The sequence below is a fragment of the Urocampus carinirostris genome, chromosome 3, assembly GCF_059441175.1.
Source record: "Urocampus carinirostris isolate Australia breed hairy pipefish chromosome 3, RoL_Ucar_1.0, whole genome shotgun sequence".
Lineage (NCBI taxonomy): Eukaryota > Metazoa > Chordata > Actinopteri > Syngnathiformes > Syngnathidae > Urocampus > Urocampus carinirostris.
The window spans coordinates 8,294,825-8,316,009 of record NC_142351.1 but is presented as its reverse complement, the minus strand read 5'-3'; the positions used below and the strand labels follow the sequence as shown (position 1 = coordinate 8,316,009).

The 21,185-nt window shown below is 42.1% G+C and overlaps 1 protein-coding gene and 1 long non-coding RNA gene across 3 annotated transcripts; both read left to right on the top strand.

The window, feature by feature from the left end:
• The first annotated feature begins 223 nt into the window (after positions 1-223).
• LOC148368574 (protein Shroom2-like) lies at positions 224-17,942 on the top strand. 2 transcript variants are annotated; one of them, XM_088330551.1, is made up of 10 exons: positions 224-295; positions 3,266-3,367; positions 3,454-3,471; positions 5,830-5,946; positions 7,721-9,719; positions 10,152-10,576; positions 10,689-11,093; positions 11,183-11,351; positions 15,618-15,887; positions 17,072-17,942. In XM_088330551.1, exons 2-10 carry the CDS (start codon positions 3,273-3,275, stop codon positions 17,336-17,338), a joined length of 3,765 nt encoding a protein of 1,254 aa, XP_088186677.1. In that variant the 5' UTR covers positions 224-295; positions 3,266-3,272; the 3' UTR covers positions 17,339-17,942. The 2 variants fall into 2 exon arrangements, with proteins under 2 accessions (XP_088186677.1, XP_088186676.1); XM_088330550.1 differs by having other exon boundaries at positions 15,615-15,887.
• A 1,838-nt stretch (positions 17,943-19,780) lies between these two features.
• LOC148368573 (uncharacterized) lies at positions 19,781-21,185 on the top strand. Its single transcript, XR_015849940.1, has 2 exons — positions 19,781-20,081; positions 20,810-21,185. It is a non-coding gene; the product is annotated as an uncharacterized LOC148368573 (long non-coding RNA).

Genomic DNA, 21,185 nt, shown 5'->3' with positions numbered 1-21,185 from the left:
ACGACAGACGGATAAATCCCGGACTTCCCGGACCATTCCCTTTATTTTACGAAACGTTCTCTGAGTGTGCATGACAATCCGAGCACCTTTGCTCCAGCGTGAGCTCCTTTCCAAAATCCGAGATTACGGCAAGGACATTGTGCCGGCCTGTAACTCCGCCCCCTTTCTCTCTAATCCCCCTTTATAATCTCGGCGCTCAAGGTTCGCGGCGCTAAATCACAAACGAATGTTTACAACTTTCAGGAAAGTGGATACGCTCCAAATTTCCAGGGCGCAGGAGGTACTTATCCCTTAGGTGAGTTTTCTTTTTTCTGTGTGTTCATTTTTTCTTGAATACAGGGGTCTCAAACTCAATTTTCTTGGGGGCCGCAGGCGCTGGGGTCCGGATATAGCACTTATATTCAGGGTTGGGTAGGGTTACTTTAACTGGATTACTTTCAATGACTTTTGGATTACTCCAATACCAAATATGCTAATAAAAGACGAAACTCAATATGAATAAAATGATGACTCACAACATGTGGTAAGCTTCTCTGCTGGCTTTGATCTCTTTGATCTCCGGCAAAACCAGGGTTGGGTAGGGTTACTTTAACCTGATTACTTTCAATGACTTTTGGATGACTCCAATACCAAATATGCTAATAAAAGACAAAAGCAACTCAATATGAATAAAATGATGACTCACAACCCGTGATAAGCTTCCTCTCCTGGCTTTGATCTCTTTGATCTCCGGCAAAACCAGGGTTGGGTAGGGTTACTTTAACCTGATTACTTTCAATGACTTTTGGATTACACCAATACCAAATATGCTAATAAAAGACAAAAGAAAATAAATATGAATCAAATGATGACTCACAACACGTGGTAAGCTTTGTCTCCTGGCTTTGATCTCTTTGATCTCCGGCAAAACTAATATAAAATCAGGGTTGGGTAGAGTTACTTTAACCTGATTACTTTCAATGACTTTTGGTTTACACCAATACCAAATATGCTCATAAAAGACAAAATAAACTAAATATGAATAAAATGATGACTCACAACACGTGCTAAGCTTTGTCTCCTGGCTTTGATCTCTTTGATCTCCGGCAAAACCAGGGTTGGGTAGGGTTACTTTAACTGGATTACTTTCAATGACTTTAGGATTACTCCAGTACCAAATATGCTAATAAAAGACAAAAGAAACTAAATATGAATCAAAAGATGACTCACAACACGTGGTAAGCTTTCTCTCCTGGCTTTGATCTCTTTGATCTCCGGCAAAACGAACATCAAATGCCACAGAAACAAAATGAAAATAAATCCAACATCATTTTTGCCGTTCCATGTATTCTGTTACTCCCCAAGCCTGCACAAATGTAGTCATTTGATTCATATTTAGTTTCTTTTGTCTTTTATTAGCATATTTGCTATTGGAGTAATCCAAAAGTCATTGAAAGTAATCAAGTTAAAGTAACCCTACCCAACCCTGCTGATATATATGTATATATTACTCTCCAAATTAGGATCTAGAAAAACCCTCATCAAGAATTAACATAAAAATCATCCATCCATCTATTATCTGCACCGCTTATCCTCAGTAGGGTCGCGGGGGTGCTGGAGCCCATCCCAGCCATCATCGGGCAGTGGGCAGGGGACACCCTGAACTGGTTGCCAGCCAATCGCAGGGCACACAGGGACAAACAACTCGCTCGCTCATTCACATCTAGATAGATATATGTCCAGATAGATGTCTAGATAGATAGATGTCTAGATAAATAGATAGATTAGATAGATAGATAGATACCATAGATAGATACTATAGATAGATACCATCGATAGATACTATAGATAGATAGATATATAGATATAGATAGATAGATACCATAGATAGATACTATAGATAGATAGATACCATAGATAGATACTATAGATAGATATATAGATATAGATAGATACTATAGATGTCTAGATAGATGTCTAGATAGATAGATGTCTAGATAAATAGATAGATTAGATAGATAGATAGATAGATAGATACCATAGATAGATACTATAGATAGATAGATACCATAGATAGATACTATAGATAGATATATAGATATAGATAGATACCATAGATAGATACCATAGATACTATAGATGTCTAGATAGATGTCTAGATAGATAGATGTCTAGATAAATAGATAGATTAGATAGATAGATAGATAGATAGATACCATAGATAGATACTATAGATAGATAGATACCATAGATAGATACTATAGATAGATAGATATATAGATATAGATAGATAGATACCATAGATAGATACCATAGATAGATAGATAGATAGATGTCTAGATAGATATATGTCTAGATAGATGTCTAGATAGATAGGTGTCTAGAAAGATAGATAGATTAGACAGATAGATAGATACCATAGATAGATAGGTACCATAGATAGATACCATAGATAGATACCATAGATAGATACTATAGATGTCTAGATAGATATATGTCTAGATAGATGTCTAGATAGATAGATGTCTAGATAGATAGATGTCTAGATAGATAGATAGATACCATAGATAGATACTATAGATAGATAGATATATATATATAGATAGATAGATACCATAGATAGATACCATAGATAGATAGATAGATGTCTAGATAGATGTCTAGATAGATATATAGATTAGATAGATAGATAGATACCATAGATAGATAGGTACCATAGATAGATACTCTAGATAGATAGATATATAGATATAGATAGATACCATAGATAGATACCATAGATAGATGCCTAGATAGATGTCTAGATAGATAGATGTCTAGATAGATGTCTAGATAGATAGATAGATTAGATAGGGGGATACCATAGATAGATAGGTACCATAGATAGAGATACCATACAGACAGAACCTGGCGGCACACGGCGGGGACCAATTGGGCGCCATGGCAACCATGACAGCTAGATAGAGGCTACCGCGGCGGATTCGTTTGACTTGATTGATTTGCCGTTTGGTGATAGTCGATGTATACCGGATCGGGCCCCATCATTGACAAATTTGCGTTTTTCCGTACAGATTTTCTCGTACACGTCTTAAAATGCATCATAAACCTACTTTGTACTACAAAAAACGTACAGGTGCTCTCATTAAGATTGTAATTCCCTGCTCTCCGGATTCCCCCCAAAAGAGGCACGAGTGACGGTTTCAATATGAACCAGCTTCAGTACAAATCGGGTATCGCTTTTCCATTATCTCTTTTCTCCCCTTTTCCTTTTTCTCACCGCGATCAGAACAAAAATGGTTGACATTGTATCTCCACACGCCGTGCCGTCAGAAGGCGAGGTTCTGGTGGCCAGGTGTTTTCTCACCAAGATTTTGCGAAGCTCCATGAGGTACAAGTACTCTCTGAGGAACTGTCCTCCATCTTTCAAAAGCAGCATCCATGATCTTGTTTCTCTTTTTGCGACATGCCAACCAGGAGGAGTCACCTCAAAGGGTATGTTGACAAAGAGTGAAAACCAGATGTTTGTATCTGAAGTTCTTGGATTCAAAATCCTGACACCAAGATATAGATAGATAGAAACTGTAGATAGATACCATATATAGATACCGTACATAGATACCAAAGATTGGTAGATATAGATAGATATAGATGGATAGATACCATAGATAGATACCATAGATAGATACTATAGATGCCATAGATAGATACCATAGATAGATAGATACCATGGATAGATATAGATAGATAGATACCATAGATAGATAGATAGATAGACCATAGATAGATAGATACTATAGATAGATATAGATCGATAGATACCATAGATATATATAGATAGATACCATAGATACCATAGATAGATAGATAGATAGATAGATACCATAGATAGAGATACCATAAATAGATAGATAGATACCATAGATATAAATAGATAGATATAGATAGATAGATACCATAGATAGATACTATAGATACCATAGATAGATACCATAGATAGATAGATAGATAGATAGATAGATAGATACTATAGATAGATATAGATAGATAGATACCATAGATATATAGATAGATACCATGGATACCATAGATAGATAGATAGATAGATAGATACTATAGATAGATAGATAGATACCATAGATATAGATAGATGGATACCACAGATAGATAGATAGATACCATAGATACCATAGATAGATAGATAGATAGATAGATACTATAGATAGATAGATACTATAGATAGATAGATATATGGATATAGATAGATAGATACCATAGATAGATACCATAGATGGATAGATAGATGTCTAGATAGATATATGTCTAGATAGATGTCTAGATAGATAGATGTCTAGATAGATAGATACCATAGGTACCATAGATAGATAGATAGATACCATAGATAGATGCCATAGATAGATAGATACCATAGGTACCATAGATAGATATAGATAGATAGATAGATAGATAGATAGATATATACTATAGATAGATATAGATAGATAGATACCATAGATATATAGATAGATACCATGGATACCATAGATAGATAGATAGATAGATACCATAGATATAGATAGATAGATACCATAGATAGATACCATTGATAGATACCATAGATAGATACTATAGATACCATAGATAGATACCATAGATAGATATAGATAGATATAGATAGATATAGATAGATATAGATAGATATAGATAGATAGATACCACAGATACCATAGAGAGATAGATAGATAGATAGATACTATAGATAGATAGATACCATAGATAGATACTCTAGATAGATAGATATATAGATATAGATAGATAGATAGATACCATAGATAGATACCATAGATGGATAGATAGATGTCTAGATAGATATATGTCTAGATAGATATATGTCTAGATAGATAGATTTCTAGATAGATAGATTTCTAGATAGATGTCTAGATAGATAGATAAATTAGATAGATAGATACCATAGATAGATACCATAGATAGATAGATACCATAGATAGATAGATACCATAGATAGAGATACCATAGATATAGAGATAGATAGATACCATAGATAGATACCATAGATAGGTAGATAGATACCATAGATAGATACTTTACTCATCCCCGTATGGAAATTCACACTTCCAGCAGTATCCTTTTGTTGTTTATAAACAGATTAACAGGATGGCCTCGGGGTGCTGTGTTGTAATTTAGCAACAGCGGGGTGGATGACGTCACACGCTAGGCCAAAAGTTCGACGTCCCTGCAGCAGATGAAAATCTTTGTGCCCAGGGTTACACCACCTCGTGTTCACGTAGATAGCGAGTCTGCCTCCTCTCCGGTTTCCCGCAGGCTTTTGTGTCTCTGTCTGACAGTGCTGAAGCCGGGTAGCTCCAGGTTATCGTCCGGGATGCTAGACGTGAGCCACGTTTCCGTAAAACACAGCAAACTGCACTCCCTGTACGCTTTGATGTTTTTCACCAGTGCAGCCAGGTTGTCGGTCTTATTTGGTAGAGAGTTCACATTTCTCATGATTACGGACGGTACCAAAGGCTTCGATCGCCGCTAGCCGCTTAGCCTTCACCTTAGATCTGGCTCTGCATCCACGATAGGGCCCCCTCATCACGCCGGCACGAGAATTCTTCAGGGCAAGGAGTTGATTCCTCGAATAAACGCATTTTTGTGCGTTAAAACCCATAACCATAGGATAGAAAGTAATCCAAAGTGTAATTCTCCAACGGGATGAAAAACCGAAGATAGAAGCAGACACTTAAAACAATAAATCATAAAAAGAGCGAAATAACACGGAGCTGCTGGAAAGGCTGCCGCTTTGATTCCAGATTTCTCTTTTTCGCTAACCAGGAAGAATGTCCAGAACTCACGACCTCGTTCCTGGGAACCTTCCAAGCTGACGGTAGAGGAACCTGAGCTCCTCATCAAAGAGTCCACTGCAATGCCAGTGTGGAAGCAAAAAGAGAGGTGAGCCTGACAATTTCTATTATTCAATGACCAAGATTAAGGTCATTGAAATCGTATACCTGACCAATTTATCTTCCACTATTCTTGTTCATCAATCGACTAAAAAAATGAATGTGTCATGATTACTGATTCGGGGAACCTGCGAATGCCCCATTGGCGCCAACAGCCCTGAGCGCTGATTGGTTAATTGACTCTTTCAAACCCCCGGCTTCCGAGAGGAAGCTGTCAGACCGTCCTGCGAACTTACGCTTTTGCTAGGCCACCTCTGTACCTTCCGACAATCTCCTGCCCTGTTTTCTCCTGGCTTATAACTGTTGCCGACCTGTTTCTGGTCCCGTTTCTGCCCTGCTCTTCTGTCCAGGCCATCGACCCGTTTTGCCCTGTTTCCCGCCTGATACTTGTTGCCGACCCTTTTTAAGGACTTGTTACCGCCCTTGCTTCCCTGTCCCGGCTATCGACCAGCTTTCCCGCCGCCTACGACTATCCTCGCTCGACACAGACGTGCCACTTCCACGTTCCTGCCATCAGCTACCCGTGTCCGACGATCATCAGATCGTGGAAGCAAGCGCTGCTCTCTTTATCAATAAAACTGAGTAAAAACGAACGCTATTGGGTCCTGTCTCCGTCTCTGGCTTGTGACAGAATGTGAAAAACAAATGGAAAGGCCTGCAACCATCCATGACTTCAACTTTTTACCACAACAATTAACCAGAATTAACCATTCTTCATCAGCAATTAACTACAATCAAAAACAAGTGATATGGACAGCTACCATACCATTCAACAATGATATCTTGTTGCAGAAAATATCAAAACTTGAAATAACAGCATCAAAGCAGAAGGCTACTTGAAAATAAGTGCAACAGAAAAAACAGCTGATTTGGTCGCTGATATAAATGGTTATCTGTGCTTTGCTATGTAGTGAGCAATGTGATAACTTACTTCAGTGGTGGTGTTTTAAGCCGTGACATAGGTTTTTCAGGGTCTGTGTTTATTGGCCGTACCTGGACACTGCGCGTTTTAATGTCTCTGTCTTGTCAGACACATCCTTGAATTCATGTTTTCGTCCCGCAACGATGTTAACACTTGCTGTGCGAGGTACAACGCTCTTGAGGCATAATGCACAAAACAGCACGGTCATTTTTTTGTACATAGCCTCGTCGTCTGTCCACGCTGGCTGGAAAGAACGAGGTGTTTTTGCTAGAGGAGCCGTCATGATTCGTTTATTTATCGCGCGTGTGTTTCGTTGGCTGGGTTAAAACACGGAGCTCTCCTCTGCGAGGCGCCGCTCGAACACACACTGACACACGAAGCAGAGGAGGAGCTAACGTAAAGCCTCTAAATAACACGGCGCGCAACTGAAAATGTCTAAATTTCAGGTAAAAATGTGCATTTTTTAAAAATAATCATTATCATTTTGCGTGGCACTGGTTGCTGACCCCTGTACCTGAGGAATGAAAGTGACCAGTTTGGTTAGCTTGGAGTAGGGCGCCCACCCTGAGACTGGGAGGTCACTGGTTCGAGTCCCAGACGAGTAAGACTTTGGTACCCAATGCCTCCCTTCTTGCCGCCTGACATTTAGGGTTGGATTTGGGGGTTTTGGTCATCTAATGACTCCCAACAGCAGATGTAGAACTATCGTAGTATCACTCACCGTTCACAGTACCACATGTGCGACTGAGATAAGAAGAGAATGGATGGAGAAATAAGAGTGATGATATTTAGGGTACAATGTGACTATGATCTCAAGTGTTCCTGTGACTTTTCACTCTAGGCTCCAGGAGTCGTCTTTTCAACAAGGTCAGAACAACAGACATCTGCTACCTGGCCAGCACAGCTCAGTACACAACATCAAGAAACCGAAGAACCCTGCAAACGTTTTACTACCTTCTTCTACCAAATATACGAGCAACACCGAACCTCTCCGCGGTTCAGAAGGTAAAAGAGAAGCATTCAGCTGTTTTGCTACCCCACTCGGCAGGAAGGGAACCAGTGCGGACAACATTTTTTTCAAGGGTCTCCAGGATGAAGGTCCCTTTACAGCCAAGTACTTACAAACTTCTAGCCAGGAGGCACCATGGCTGGAGAAACAGAATCCCTCTTGGATTTCAAATAGATTCAAACCCAGCATCGGTTCAGTCTGGCAAGTACCGGAAAAAAAGGCGAAGTCTCCTGCTCTACCTCCCCCGTCACACAAAGATGGCTGTGTTGTGGCAAACCAGTTCCAACACTCTAAAACAAATCGTGTGAGCTACCACAGGTCAGTTGAAAAGCTGACTGATGGTAACACATATCCGCCACAAACAAACACCAAGTCCAGATGTAGCGTCACATCACTGTCCGAGAACCTTTTCCGTCCTGGCAATGGACAAGAACTCCACCAACTGCAACCGATTAAACATTTTTCGTTGTCCGGCACCGATGTCAGAAAATCGTATCATTCCAACAGATCTTCACACCAAAAACAGTACAGTAGCCATAACGCTTCACGTCTCCAGACAACCGCAGTTCCCGACGCCACGATTGAGACTGTTGGAAGTTCTTATCGCAGTTTACAGGAACTGCCCATGAATACCTCATGCCAGGGGTTGGTCTGGTGCTCCTCAGCCTCTGTGCCTGCCACAAACCTGGAAAATGAGAGATTCAAAAAGGGAAAGCACCAGATGGTCCACCCGGAAAATAAGGGCTACGCTGGTCTTCTAAAAAATGTTCGCTATTCTCAATCCAAAAACTCTGAAAGCTTCCGTGGTCCACAGGATGTGACCAAAATGAGTGACAGAAACACAAACAGGGCAAAAATAATGACCCCAGCTCATCAAAATAGCACACACGAGGTTTCAAGCTTCCAAGACCCTTGGGTACTACAGAAAGACCAGCCAATATCCCCTTCAGGAACTCAGTTCCTTCATTCCTTGCCACAGGAGAATCAACCCCAATCGGAAGTCAAAGCAACCTCCTGTTTTGCGTCAACCCAGAGTGTCTGTGACTCCACCCGTGGAAAAGTCAATGGCCGGTATGCCACAACACAACGGAACAGAGTCCAACAGAGGGGAGCACTGCTGCAAAAAAGCTGTAGCGTCGCAACACTGACTTGTGATCTCGAGGAGGGCCACCCCAAAGACTGGAACCGGGAAAACCATTTGACGTCACTCAGTAAATTGTCTTCAAACACCTACAAGGACAATCTAAAAGAGGCACAAGCGAGAGTCCTTCAGGCTACGTCGTTTCAGAGACGGGATCTAGAACCACTCAGCTCAGAAGCATCGGGTCTTAAAACCAATAATGAACGCATTAGAGGACGTAAGCGCTTTCCTATACCCAACCGTGTGCATTCCTTCTCTGAACCTGACAAGATGGACAGAGTGGGAGTGGACAGAGAGTATCACCACAGAGCTTTCAACCAAAGGAAAGTCTCTGAGGCTAAGCCAACATTTTCTAAACCGGTCAGGTCAGTGTCAACATCCAATAAAGATTTGAACCCTGGCCAAGGTAGAGCAGTAGAAACCAAAGAGAAAGGATTATCGGGAGAGAATCGATACACTCTTCCACCTGTAGACAGTCTCCCACGGGAACTGGTCCTACAGGAACAGCAGAAACTTGGAACTTCTGCCGAGTACCAAGACATATGGAACCAACAGAAAAGAACACGTGAGAGCAAAATTCAAAGGAGGTTTTACTCGGCAGAGAACATTTTGGAAACTGAGGATGAGGAGAAGGCGGACTGCTTACAGGAAAGATCCAGATCTTCTCCCTCCGCAGACTATGGCACTCAGGTAAGCAATGGACATTTCTTTGTTTAGTTATAGAACTCTTGGTGGCGAGGTGGATCACTGGTTAGCACATCTGCCCCAGAGTTTAGAGGTCCTGGGTTGAATTGTACATAGTAGCCTCCTTGTTTGGGGTTTGCGTGTTCTCCCTGTGCTTATGTTGTTTTCCCTGGGCACTCCTGTTTCCCTGAACTCCTGTTTTACTCCCGCCTATCGAAAACATGCACACCAGGTCGATTAGCGAATCAAAATTGTCCATAGGAATGAGTGTGGGAGTGACTGGTTGTCTGTTTGCCCTGGCTGGTACTGCCCAAAGTAGGCTGGGATAGGCTCCAAAACCCAGAGACCCAAATGAGGATAACCAGCCAGAAATTGAATGAATGGACAAACTTTACAACTCCCCCCACCCTGACTAAACACTATACATGTATTCTGCAGGATATTCCATCAATGGTTAAAGATCCTAGGAATGCCAGAGTCCTAAAAATCGCAGACCATCAACCCAGCCCAGAGTTGGTCAACCAAAACTCTGCAATGTCTCCTGATCTTCAAAGCCAGAGCCCAGACATCAGCTCTAAGCAACCAGCCGAGCCTCCACAAATGGATACTATTTTGCCCCCCGAGTCCCGTTTAGGTCCAGATACAACCTGCTCACTGCAGGATTTGTCATTATCCGTCCTTTCAGAAACAGGAAGCTCTCCTTGCCTATTTCCTCAATCTGGAGGGGGAAGAGGAGATTCCCAGTGCAAGAAAGATCAGGCGGCATCTTCCTCGCACTTAGAGCTACTCACAGATAACAACACTCACGCTACCTCACCGCAAACGCACCCGACTGTGTCCGTGCAGGAGGATTCGTCTTTATGGTAAGCAGATTATCTCAAGCGCTTCAGGTCCACATCATCTTCTTGTTACGTAACTGTTTGCTCTTCACTGCAAAGTACCAGATGAAAGCGTTGGAAATTTGTTTATTTTCAGGTCTGAGAATGACTCGAAGCTCTCTGAAGTACTTCTGAAGAAAAACGATTCAGCGAAAGAAACAAGAGACTCTCCTCAGACCAAAAACACCTCTGACATTTCAGTGGACACAATCAAGACTTCTTCGTTATCGAGTGTTTGTTTCAAGTATCCTACTGAGGAACTGGGACAGGAACCGTCTAGAGTCAAAGAGTCAACACTAACGGTGGAAGAAGACGAAAAAACCGAGCAGTTGGTAAGGGACATTGTGGGCAAAGACAAATCCCTGGTGGAGATCTTGGACCAGACTGGAAGGAAGACCACCATGGACCTCATGGAGGGATTATTCATCCAGGAGAAGCAGATCCTGGAGAGGTCTCAGCAGCGTAGAAGAACTTCGATTGGCTCCAGGTTGACTACCTCAAGGTTTGTGGGTTCCTATCGACTGTACGCCAAAGGTCCTTGGTGTCCTAACCGAAGTTCTCTCTTTTTGTCCACGGGAACGTCGGGGTTAGGAGGGATGAGGACGAAGTCTCGGCCGTGGTTTCCCTGGTTCCTAATTCCTCCTACTACAACACTTCAGCTCCGAAAGCTGAGCTCCTCATGAAGATGAAAGACATGCAGGGACAATTGCTGGGACAGGATTCTGAAGACGAGCTGAACTTTGATCTGGCCAGTAAAAAGGTAGTACGTTCTTACAATCCAAGACCAGAAACAAAGACCTCTATCCAAGGGCGTAGAATTGGTCTTGGTGGGGACATTCTTTTAAGTGATCACATAACATTACCGTATTTTCCGCACTATAAGGCGCACCTAAAAGCCTTTATTTTTTTCAAAAGCTGACCATGCGCCTTATAATACAGTGCGCCTTATATATGGATCAATATTAAGTCGCGAAGTTTTGCAACTAATGCAGCAGCCGCCGACTAGATTTTCTCCCGCGGTGTATGCTGGGATTTATTTACCGGCGTTTCATTGGCTAACCAATGTGTCAATCATCATTTGAATCGATCACTATTGGCTGAAGTTATTCGGAGGTAAAGGGGGCGGATCCTTTTTATCATTTACAGGCTGGCATTGGCTTAAACGGCAAAACAAATCCTGCAATTGGCCGAAAAAGATGAATGTGTATAGCATGTTGGGTTGACGGCATAGAGAAAACAGTATTTTACTATTCTGTACTGTATTTGTAAATATTTTACTCTTCTGGAAATACTACACTCACGGATATAAGAGGACCATGGTTGCACATTATTATTGAACGCAACGACTTCGGTGAGCTACTCCGGCTATATATTTTCCCAGTATCTTGTTTCAGACTGAACTCGATGTTTCTGTGATAAGCGGTGCAGATAATGGATGGAATGGAGTGTCTATTTTTAAATTCAACTCAATTCCAAGTGTTTATTGTCACATGCACAGTAAAGTTGCGTGCGAAAAAGAAAATAGAAACTAAGGAATGGTTGGCATTTCTTAAATCCCAAGACTTTAACCTTCCGAATGATGGAACGATGCATTTGAGTGACATCGTACGGACACCGTTTCCGTACATGTCTGAGACACGTATTTGTTTCTTTGCAAGCTTTGGGAATGTTAAGGGGGTAATAAGTTGGACTGAACCATCTGACTGTTTTGTCGACATTCCCATTGTAGCGCCTTATAATCCGGTGCGCCTTATGTATGGAAAATATAGGACCAAAAACTATTTTTTCGGGGTGCGCCCTATAACCCGGTGTGCCTTATAGTGCGGAAAATACGGTAGTTAAATTAGAACACGTGAATATTCGGACATTGTTTGATCTTGTCTTGTAAATTGTTCCAAAGTTTGACTCCACACACAGACACACACATACTTTTCCTGGTGGTTCTCACCTTTGGGAGTATGAATTCACTACAGCCCCTTAAGTAATGTCCTTCTTTATGAATGAATAATTTTGGGATGTTTTCTGGCACTATGTTTTTGTTGACCTTATATAACAGTTGTGCAGTGAAAAATTTTACTAAATCATCTACCGTAAATTCCGGACTATAAGCCGCTACTTTTTTCCCAAACCTTCAACCCTGCGGCTTATTCAGTGATGCGGCCAATTGATGTCATTTTTCTAACGGCCGCCAGCGGCGCTCGAGTACAAAAGGTAAGATTTAGACCGGTGGAATATATGTGCAGAGGAAGACTGCAACTTCTTAGCTTGTGCACAAATTAAGTTAGCGTAGACATATCTTCATCATGCAAATTGATAAGGATGGTTTACCGTGCTTATTCCAAGTACGGTATATTTTTTTAACAGAGCTACTAACTGTGTTGAGAGCGTGTTGCTAGTAGCGTTTTGCTACCCTTCACAGGCACGGTTTGGGATGAAAGTTGCATTATTATTATTAAAGCTTTGAAAACTCTCTCGGTGTACCGTCTCATCTCATTATCCATCTCACCTTATTCTGATATGTTTTGTAAGAGCAAATGAGAAAAGAAGGGGCGGGGCAAACGCGGGCTGACGGGAAGTGGAGTAAAGGTGAGACGTGTTTGTGGACGCGGCCGGCAATAGTGGATATATATTTTTCCCACCCTTACCTTTGTAAATATACACTTTTTTCCTTGGATTACTTTCAACGGGCAACCGGACTCTGCAGGTCTGCATTAAATTTTAAGTACCGGTATCATTTTCCGTTCATTTTGCCGGCTGTGTTTTTTGGAATTTATCGGGTATGGGTTAATTTCGTGTTTGAATTGCGGTTTTTCAACGTGGCTGCATGCGGCTAATATACAGGTGCGGCTTGTGTATGTACAAAATCGGTTTTCCTCCCGAAATGTGGTGGGTGCGGCTTATAATCGGGTGCGCTCTATAGTCCGGAATTTACGGTAGTTTGAATCATTTGGACTGCGGGGATAAAATATTACTAATTATTAGTAGTTATTCCCTACAATTTACCAACATATCGTTGGTTCGGATAATCTTGTCCGGAAGACCAGGTTTTTATTCAGCACTCCTTAATAAACCCTGTTCATGACCTAAGGCTTATATATGGGTGGACAAATATAAGAGATTCGTTTTTTTAAAAATCATTTGTTGTTATTATATTTTCAGATTTTTATCATTCTTTTTTTTATATTCTTATTTTAAAAGTATGTAACATACGGGGACAAAAGAGGCCGAAAGCCAGGACAGGAGAGAAGACGTGGTCAGGATCAAAAAACGGGTCGAAGCCAGGGAAGTGACGGGAACAAAAACGGGACAGGTAGGAGTCAGTGTCGAAGAAGGGTTGCGGCCACCATCCGGTGATTGGGGGACGCGGGAAGCAGGTCGCTCTGATACTCGGATTGTGTTTCGAACGCGGAAGTGGATCTTCCCGGGCGAGCGATGGCGGAGTCGGGGACAGGAAAAACGGGTCAAAGCAAAAAACAGGTCAGAAGCCGGGACGGAGAGCAAAAACGTGGTCGGTGTCGGAAGCGAGAAGACGTGGTCAGGGATAAAAGAAGTCAAAAGCTGGGACGGGAGAGTAGAGGTGGTCAGGATCAAAAAACAGGTCGAAGCTGGGAACAAAAGGGAGCAAAAACGGGACAGGTGGGAGCCAGGGTCGAAATAGGGTTGCAGCCACCATCCGGTGATTGCTGGACGCGGGAAGCAGGTCGCTCTGATACTCGGATTGTGTTTCGAATGCGGAAGTGGATCTTCCGTGGCGAGCGATGGCGGAGTCGGGGACGGAAAAAAACGGGTCAAAGCAAAAAACGGGACAGAGAGCAAAAACGTGGTCGGGGCCGGAAGCGAGAAGACGTGGTCGGGGACGGAAAAAAACGGGTCAAAGCAAACACGTGACAGAGAGCAGAAACGTGGTCGGGGTCGGAAGCGAGAACACGTGGTCGGGGACAAAAGAAGTCGAAAGCCGGGACTGGAGAGCAGACATGGTCAGGATCAAAAAACGGGTCGAAGCCAGGGAACTGACGGGAACAAAAAACGGGAACAAAAAACGGGAACAAAAAACGGGACAGGTAGGAGTCAGGATCGAAAAAGGGTTGCGGCCACCATCCGGTGATTGCTGGACGCGGGAAGCAGGTCGCTCTGATACTCGGATTGCGTTTCGAATGCGGAAGTGGATCTTCCCTGGCGAGCGATGGCGGAGTCGGGGACGGGAAAAACGGGTCAAAGCAAAAAACGGGACAAAGAGCAAAAACGTGGTCGTGTCGGAAGCGAGAAGACGTGGTCGGGGACAAAAGTCAAAGCCGGGACGGGAGAGCAGAGGTGGTCAGGATCAAAAAACAGGTCGAAGCTGGGGACAAAAGGGAGCAAAAATGGGAGAGGTAGGAGTCAGGGTCGAAAAAGGGTTGCGGCCACCATCCGGTGATTGGGGGACGCGGGAAGCAGGTCGCTCTGATACTCGGATTGTGTTTCGAACGCGGAAGTGTATCTTCCCTGGCGAGCGATGGCGGAGTCGGGGACGGGAAAAACGGGTCAAAGCAAAAACGGGACAAAGAGCAAAAACGTGGTCGGTGTTGGAAGCGAGAAGACGTGGTCGGGGACGGAAAAAAACGGGTCAAAGCAAAAACATGACAGAGAGCAGAAACGTGGTCGGGGACAAAAGAAGTCGAAAGCCGGGACGGGAGAGCAGACGTGGTCAGGATCAAAAAACAGGTGGGGAACAGATGGGAACAAAAAAACGGGACAGGTGGGAGTCAGGGTTGAAAAAGGCTTGCCTAGTGTTCACTGAGGTTTGCAGACGGACTGACAGGAGTGGGTACAAGTACTGATCGGGAGCCAATCAGAGTCCGAGGCAGTTGGCGCCTAAGGACAATTTATCTTTCTTTTATCGGGCCTGTTCGGGGCGGAACAAACCCCCCAAAATATGAAAAAAGAAGAGTTTATCGGAGCGTTTCGAAGGCGGTGAAGGCATAGGTGTAGCCCGCCACTGCATTTTTTGTAATTTTTTGTGATTTTTTTTTTGTAATCTCGGCAGCAGGACCTGATCTGGAGCCTGTCCAGGAAGCTGGAGGTTCTCCGAGAAGCTCGGCAGAGCCTGCAGGAGGACGTGGAGGAGAACGAGGCCCTGGGCAGCCAAGTGGAGAATACGGTGCAGCGTTTTTGTCTTCCCAACCAAGTGGAAAAATTCCGCATGTTTGTGGGCGACCTGGACAAAGTGGTCAGCCTTCTCTTATCGCTTTGGGGGCGACTGGCCCGGGTGGACAACGCCCTCGACAGTCTGGAAGATGGGGCGCCCCCGGAGGAGAAGGTCATTCCTTTTACTTTCTATGTATCTCTTTTAGATTTCCTCAATTTGTACTGCTTTTTTTTCCTCCATGTTTTTTTTCCCTTTAATCTCCATTCTCATTTTTTTCTTTTTTGTTCCTTTTTGTCTGTCTTTTTTCTCACTTTTATATTTTCCTCTTTCAATTGTTTCTTCTTTTATTTCTTTTATTTGTTCCCAGCTTTTTACTTATTTTTCTTGCCACCCCCCCTTTTTTTTAAAACCTTTTATCTCTTTTAGTTTTCCTCAATTTTATTGCTTTTTTTCGCCACGTTTCTTTTCCTTTTGTTCTCCATTCTCATTTTTTCTTTTTTGTTCCTTTTTGTCTTTATCTTTTTTCTCACTTTTTTATTTTCCTTTTTCAATTGTTTTTTCTTTTATTTCTTTTATTTGTTCCCAGCTTTTGACTTATTTTTCTTGCCATTTCCCCCCCCCCTTTTTTTTAAAAAAACCTTTCATCTCTTTTAGTTTTCCTCAATTTTTATTGCTCTTTTTTCTCCACGTTTTTTTCCTTTTGTTCTCCATTCTCATTTTTTCTTTTTTGTTCCTTTTTGTCTTTATCTTTTTTCTCACTTTTTTATTTTCCTCTTTCGAATGTTTCTTCTTTTATTTCTTTTATTTGTTCCCAGCTTTTGACTTGTTTTTCTTGCCATTTTTCCCATTTTTTTTAAACCTTTTATCTCTTTTAGTTTTCCTCAATTTTTATTGTTTTTTTTTCCTCCACGTTTTTTTTTTACCTTTTGTTCTCCATTCTCCTTGTCTTTTTTTTAAATTATATTATCTTTTTTTCTCTCGCTTTTTTCCTCTTTCAATTGTTTCTTCTTTTATTTGTTCCCAGATTTTTGCTTATTTTTCTTGCCATTTTCTCCTTTTTCTTATCGATTTACTGCTTTCTGTTTCTTTTTTACCTTCTCTTTTTTCCCCTTTTGTTCTCCATTCTCCTTCTTTTAGTTTTTTGTTAAAATAAAATTAAAAAAAGTCAACATAACAGTATAAAAATGACTATGCAATCCCTCTATGAGATGGTATGCGCATAGGAACATCGGAACTACATTACCCAGGATGCCACATTGTCACCAAGCATGTTTGATAACCTCAGCGCACTGAAGCGCAAAATATGACACACTGTCCCTTTAAGAAACAACAAAAATGTGATTTCTCCTCAACAGCGCACCCTGATGGAGAAGCGCAAATTGCTGAGGCGACAGTACCAAGACGCCAAAGAACTGAAGGAGAACCTGGACCGGCGGGAGCGTTTGGTGTCCTCCGTCATGGAGGCCCACCTGGACCCCGAGAACCTGGACGACTACCGCCATTTTGTCAAGATGAAGTCGGCTCTCATCGTGGAAAACCGAAAACTGGAAGACAAGATCAAACTGGGAGAGGAGCAGCTCAAGTGCCTATTGGACAGTCTGGACTCCAGGTCTCAGTTCTAGACCAAGGACTACTTTGTGGAACGGGGACCTTCTATTTAGCTTCTCGGAGACGTTCTCCTTCAACCCTTCACCATTATTTTCTCAATGGATCGGATTTCTTCGACGTTTTTCACTTCCTCTTTATTCAAATATTGAAGTGTTGGACTTGAACAAATGAACAGAATATTCTGTAATATAAAACAATAAAAAATCCAGGTGTTTGTCAATTAACGTGACAATAACCAGAAATACATACAAACTAATGACATGAAAAACTGTGAAGGATTTTATACATTTAACTATAAAGGATTTTATACAATTGAATACAAGTTACATTTATTGAGTTTAATGCTGTAGTGATTTACTGACTGTGCCTTTATTCAATGAGCAGTGAAAGTTCAAGGCAGGCATGAGTGGTGGAAGATGTTTACAGAACGGGACGTACCGCTGATAAGATAATCGGCACATTCGGACGGAGGACGGCAGGCGTTGTTTTGAGAACAAGGCCCTGATGACGTAGAAACGCTCGGTGTTGTTTTGAGTATTCCAGACATGGCGACGCTCTTCGACGAGATGGTGAAGCCCGGGGGGGGGGGGCTTCCTTGGCACGCCCATGGGAGGAGCCGGCACACCATTATGTGGGGAGAAGATGGTGAATAGGAGAGAGCTAAAAGACTCAGAACTAAGTGTAAAACAGGAGCTGTCTGAAGTGATGTTGGAGTGAGTGTGAAGCCTTCTTCTGAAGTCCTTTAGCTTTCTCTTATTGGTCCATGTCTCCCCGCAAGATGACGTCTCGGCTCCTCCCATGGGCGTGCCAAGGAAGCCCAATGTGGGCTTCACAATCTCATAGACGAGCATCTTGATGTCTGGCTTCCTCAAAACAACACCGGGCCTTTCTGCGTCAACAGCGTCTGGGTGTGCTGATTACCTTATCAGCAGTACGTTCCGTCCATTTAAACATCATCTTCCACCACTTATGCCTGCCCTGAAGTTTCACTGCTCATTGAATAAAGGCAGTCAGTAAATATCTATTACATTAAATGTAATTTGTCAATTGTATAAAATCCTTTATAGTGGAGGATTTTATACATTTGACTATAAAGGATTTTATATGATTGAATCCAAGTTACATTTATTGAGTTTAAGATAAGATAATCAGCACATCCAGACGGAGGACGGCAGGCATTGTTTTGAGAACAAGGCCCTGATGACGCTCGGTGTTGTTTTGAGTATTCCAGACATGGCGACACTCTTCGACGAGATGGTGAAGCCCAGGGGGGGCTTCCTTGGCACGCCCATGGGAGGAGCCAGCACACCATTATGTGGGGAGAAGATGGTGAATAGGAGAGAGCTAAAAGACTTCAGACGACACTAATTCGGACGTTTTCGATGGAGTACACTTAGTTAATGAGATTAAATCTGCCCCCCTGTGAAAATGTTGGTTGTGTTGTGGTTATTGGATAACTCATTCGAACAATTTGGTAAACGCTACATTTTGATAGTTAATTCCCGACAATAGTCAAATGTATAAAACCCTTTATCTTTTACTACCACCTCATCCAAAGATCAAATGATATATCAAAAATATGATCTCACTTTTCAAAATGTTGTCAACAAATATTGTTTAATGGGATTAAATCTCTGAATACGAACATTCCCGATATGAAAACGATATAGAATATGCTTAAGACACTGCCCCCTTGTGTAGTTTCTTTGTATTACAGTAAATCTTTCTGTTCCCTTGAAAATGTATTTGTCAAACTCTACAAAGTTAAAACTTCCATGCCAAATTTTCTTTCTAAAAATTCAATGTTCAATAAAAAGGATTTTAAAAAAATGTAAGAGATTTTTTTTTCTTAGTGCCCTCTACCGGACCAAAGCGGTACTACAACTCTCAGCGTCGCACCAAAACGTACCGAGTGGCTCCTAAATCACGTGATACAACAAATTGATGATCTACATCACAGGTGTCAATCCGGCGGCCCGCGGGCCAGATCAGGCCCGCTAAGGGATTGAATCCGGCCCGCGAGACAACACTCAGAGAAGTGCAAGAGGAAAACAAACTGATGGTTGAAATATGTCAACTTGATGTGGCCAAAGCCAGGTGTACACTGTACTTTTTATTTCTCACTCTCTTTCTTTTCCACCCCCTTTCTCCCACTCTGTGTCTGTCACTTTCACTCTCTGTCTTCTTTCCTCTTCCTTTGTTGCTCTTTGTCTCTTTCTCTCTCTCTGTCTTTTTAACTTCTTTTGCTCTAACTTCATTTTTTCCTTTTCTCTTTCTACCCTTCTCGCTTTCTTTTCTCTTTTCTCTTCTTCTGTCTTTCTATTTCTTTCCTCCTCTCCCTTTCTTTTCCCCCCTCTCTCATGACTTTTTGGCCCAATCCCATTTCTCTCACTCGGCCCCGAGAACCCTCCAGTGAGGTCCCTCGATAGAGGAGTGCCCTTATCGAGTGGAGTGCAAAGTGGAAAAGGTTTGGACAAGACTTGCAAGGTTCCACCCCTGTCCAGGAGATGGCGGTAATATTAATTGGCTGTAGACCTTAGTGACGTATAGGCCTACGTCACATGTAAACAACTCGAGTCTCAACCTGTAGTGTGTCAGTTGGAGATTTCGTGCAACGTTAAAAATGCCCGCTACAGCTGTGTTATTACCGATTGCCTGAAAGCTCATCATCTTTTCCGTGTCTCCAATCAACGGAGGAGAAATGTGCTATACTGAAGACAGCTTCGGCGCTATGTAGTGCTGATTCACCTTTACAAGGTACGTACACTCATTAAAAAAATGACCCGTTCGGTCAAATACAGTAAAAGTTAACATACAATGCACGTTCACATAATACCTTATGTTTGTGTAGACATAAATGGCAATCTACTTATTAATATCTTAATGCCATTTTATGACATATAGTAGGGGTCTTTAGTGTGTGACATGATGAAAAGTAAACAAACACAAGAACAGTCCACCTGACCCTTAAGCTGACATAATATCGTCACCAAACTTCCCTGTACGACCCAAAAACCTTAGTTCATAAGGAATTTAATTCAAAAGAGTTGTCATTGGATATAAAAAAGGTGCTTGATTGCTGTTGTTTGGTCATGATTGTTTTCTGTTGTTGGTGTCAAGGGATTTGTTCAGACCAAAAAAGACAATCGACTTTGGCTTGGACAGATCTATTGACACTAACAAAGATATCATATAATGAAATTGTGAATATGCTTGATTGCAAATAGGATTTTCGAGAAGGGTTGTTCAAACCCTCACATTGTGTTTGCTGTTAATAACATCATATTGGAATATAATATTGTGAATGTGCTTGATTGCTGTTGTGATTGTCATGATTGTTTTTTTTGTTATTAGTGTCAATAAATTTGTTCAAACCAAAAAAATTTCAACATTTTTTCATGATGCTTACATCACAGTTAAAGCGGTCTTTTTCTTTTCTATGCCCACATTTATGTCTAAAATGTTTGTTTTCTATTGTGTTCCAGAGTGGCTGTCCCATAAGCATGGACAGGTTGGACAGGAATGTTCCCATCCTGTGCTTATGGTTGGATGTGGAGTCAGAACTCATTCAGGACTTAAGGTTGAGCAAGAAGGTTATGTGGGCCCTGCAGGAGCTGCTAAAGAGGGAACAGGGCCATGGCTGGAGGTCCTGATCTACGTGTACTGGCTGGCCCACGCTCTGTCCTACCGTGTGGTGTCACGGGTCTTCAGGGTTCCCAGGTCCACCGTACAAAGAATTGTCCACAGTTAATATGGAATAAATTGCCCAAAAGCCATATTTTAGGCTCTTTAAGTCAGACCCACATTTGCATTATGTGCTTTTCTGCATTACTATTCAATAAACATCTTCATTTTGAGTAA

What these genes read in the sequence shown, in the direction of transcription:
- LOC148368574 (XM_088330550.1), top strand. Translation starts at nt 3,273, where the DNA reads ATGGTTGACATTGTATCTCCACACGCCGTGCCGTCAGAAGGCGAGGTT. An exon ending in CCGCAGACTATGGCACTCAG is followed by an intron (nt 9,720 to 10,151) that starts GTAAGCAATGGA and finishes TGTATTCTGCAG; the next exon opens with GATATTCCATCAATGGTTAA. An exon ending in CAGGAGGATTCGTCTTTATG is followed by an intron (nt 10,577 to 10,688) that starts GTAAGCAGATTA and finishes GTTTATTTTCAG; the next exon opens with GTCTGAGAATGACTCGAAGC.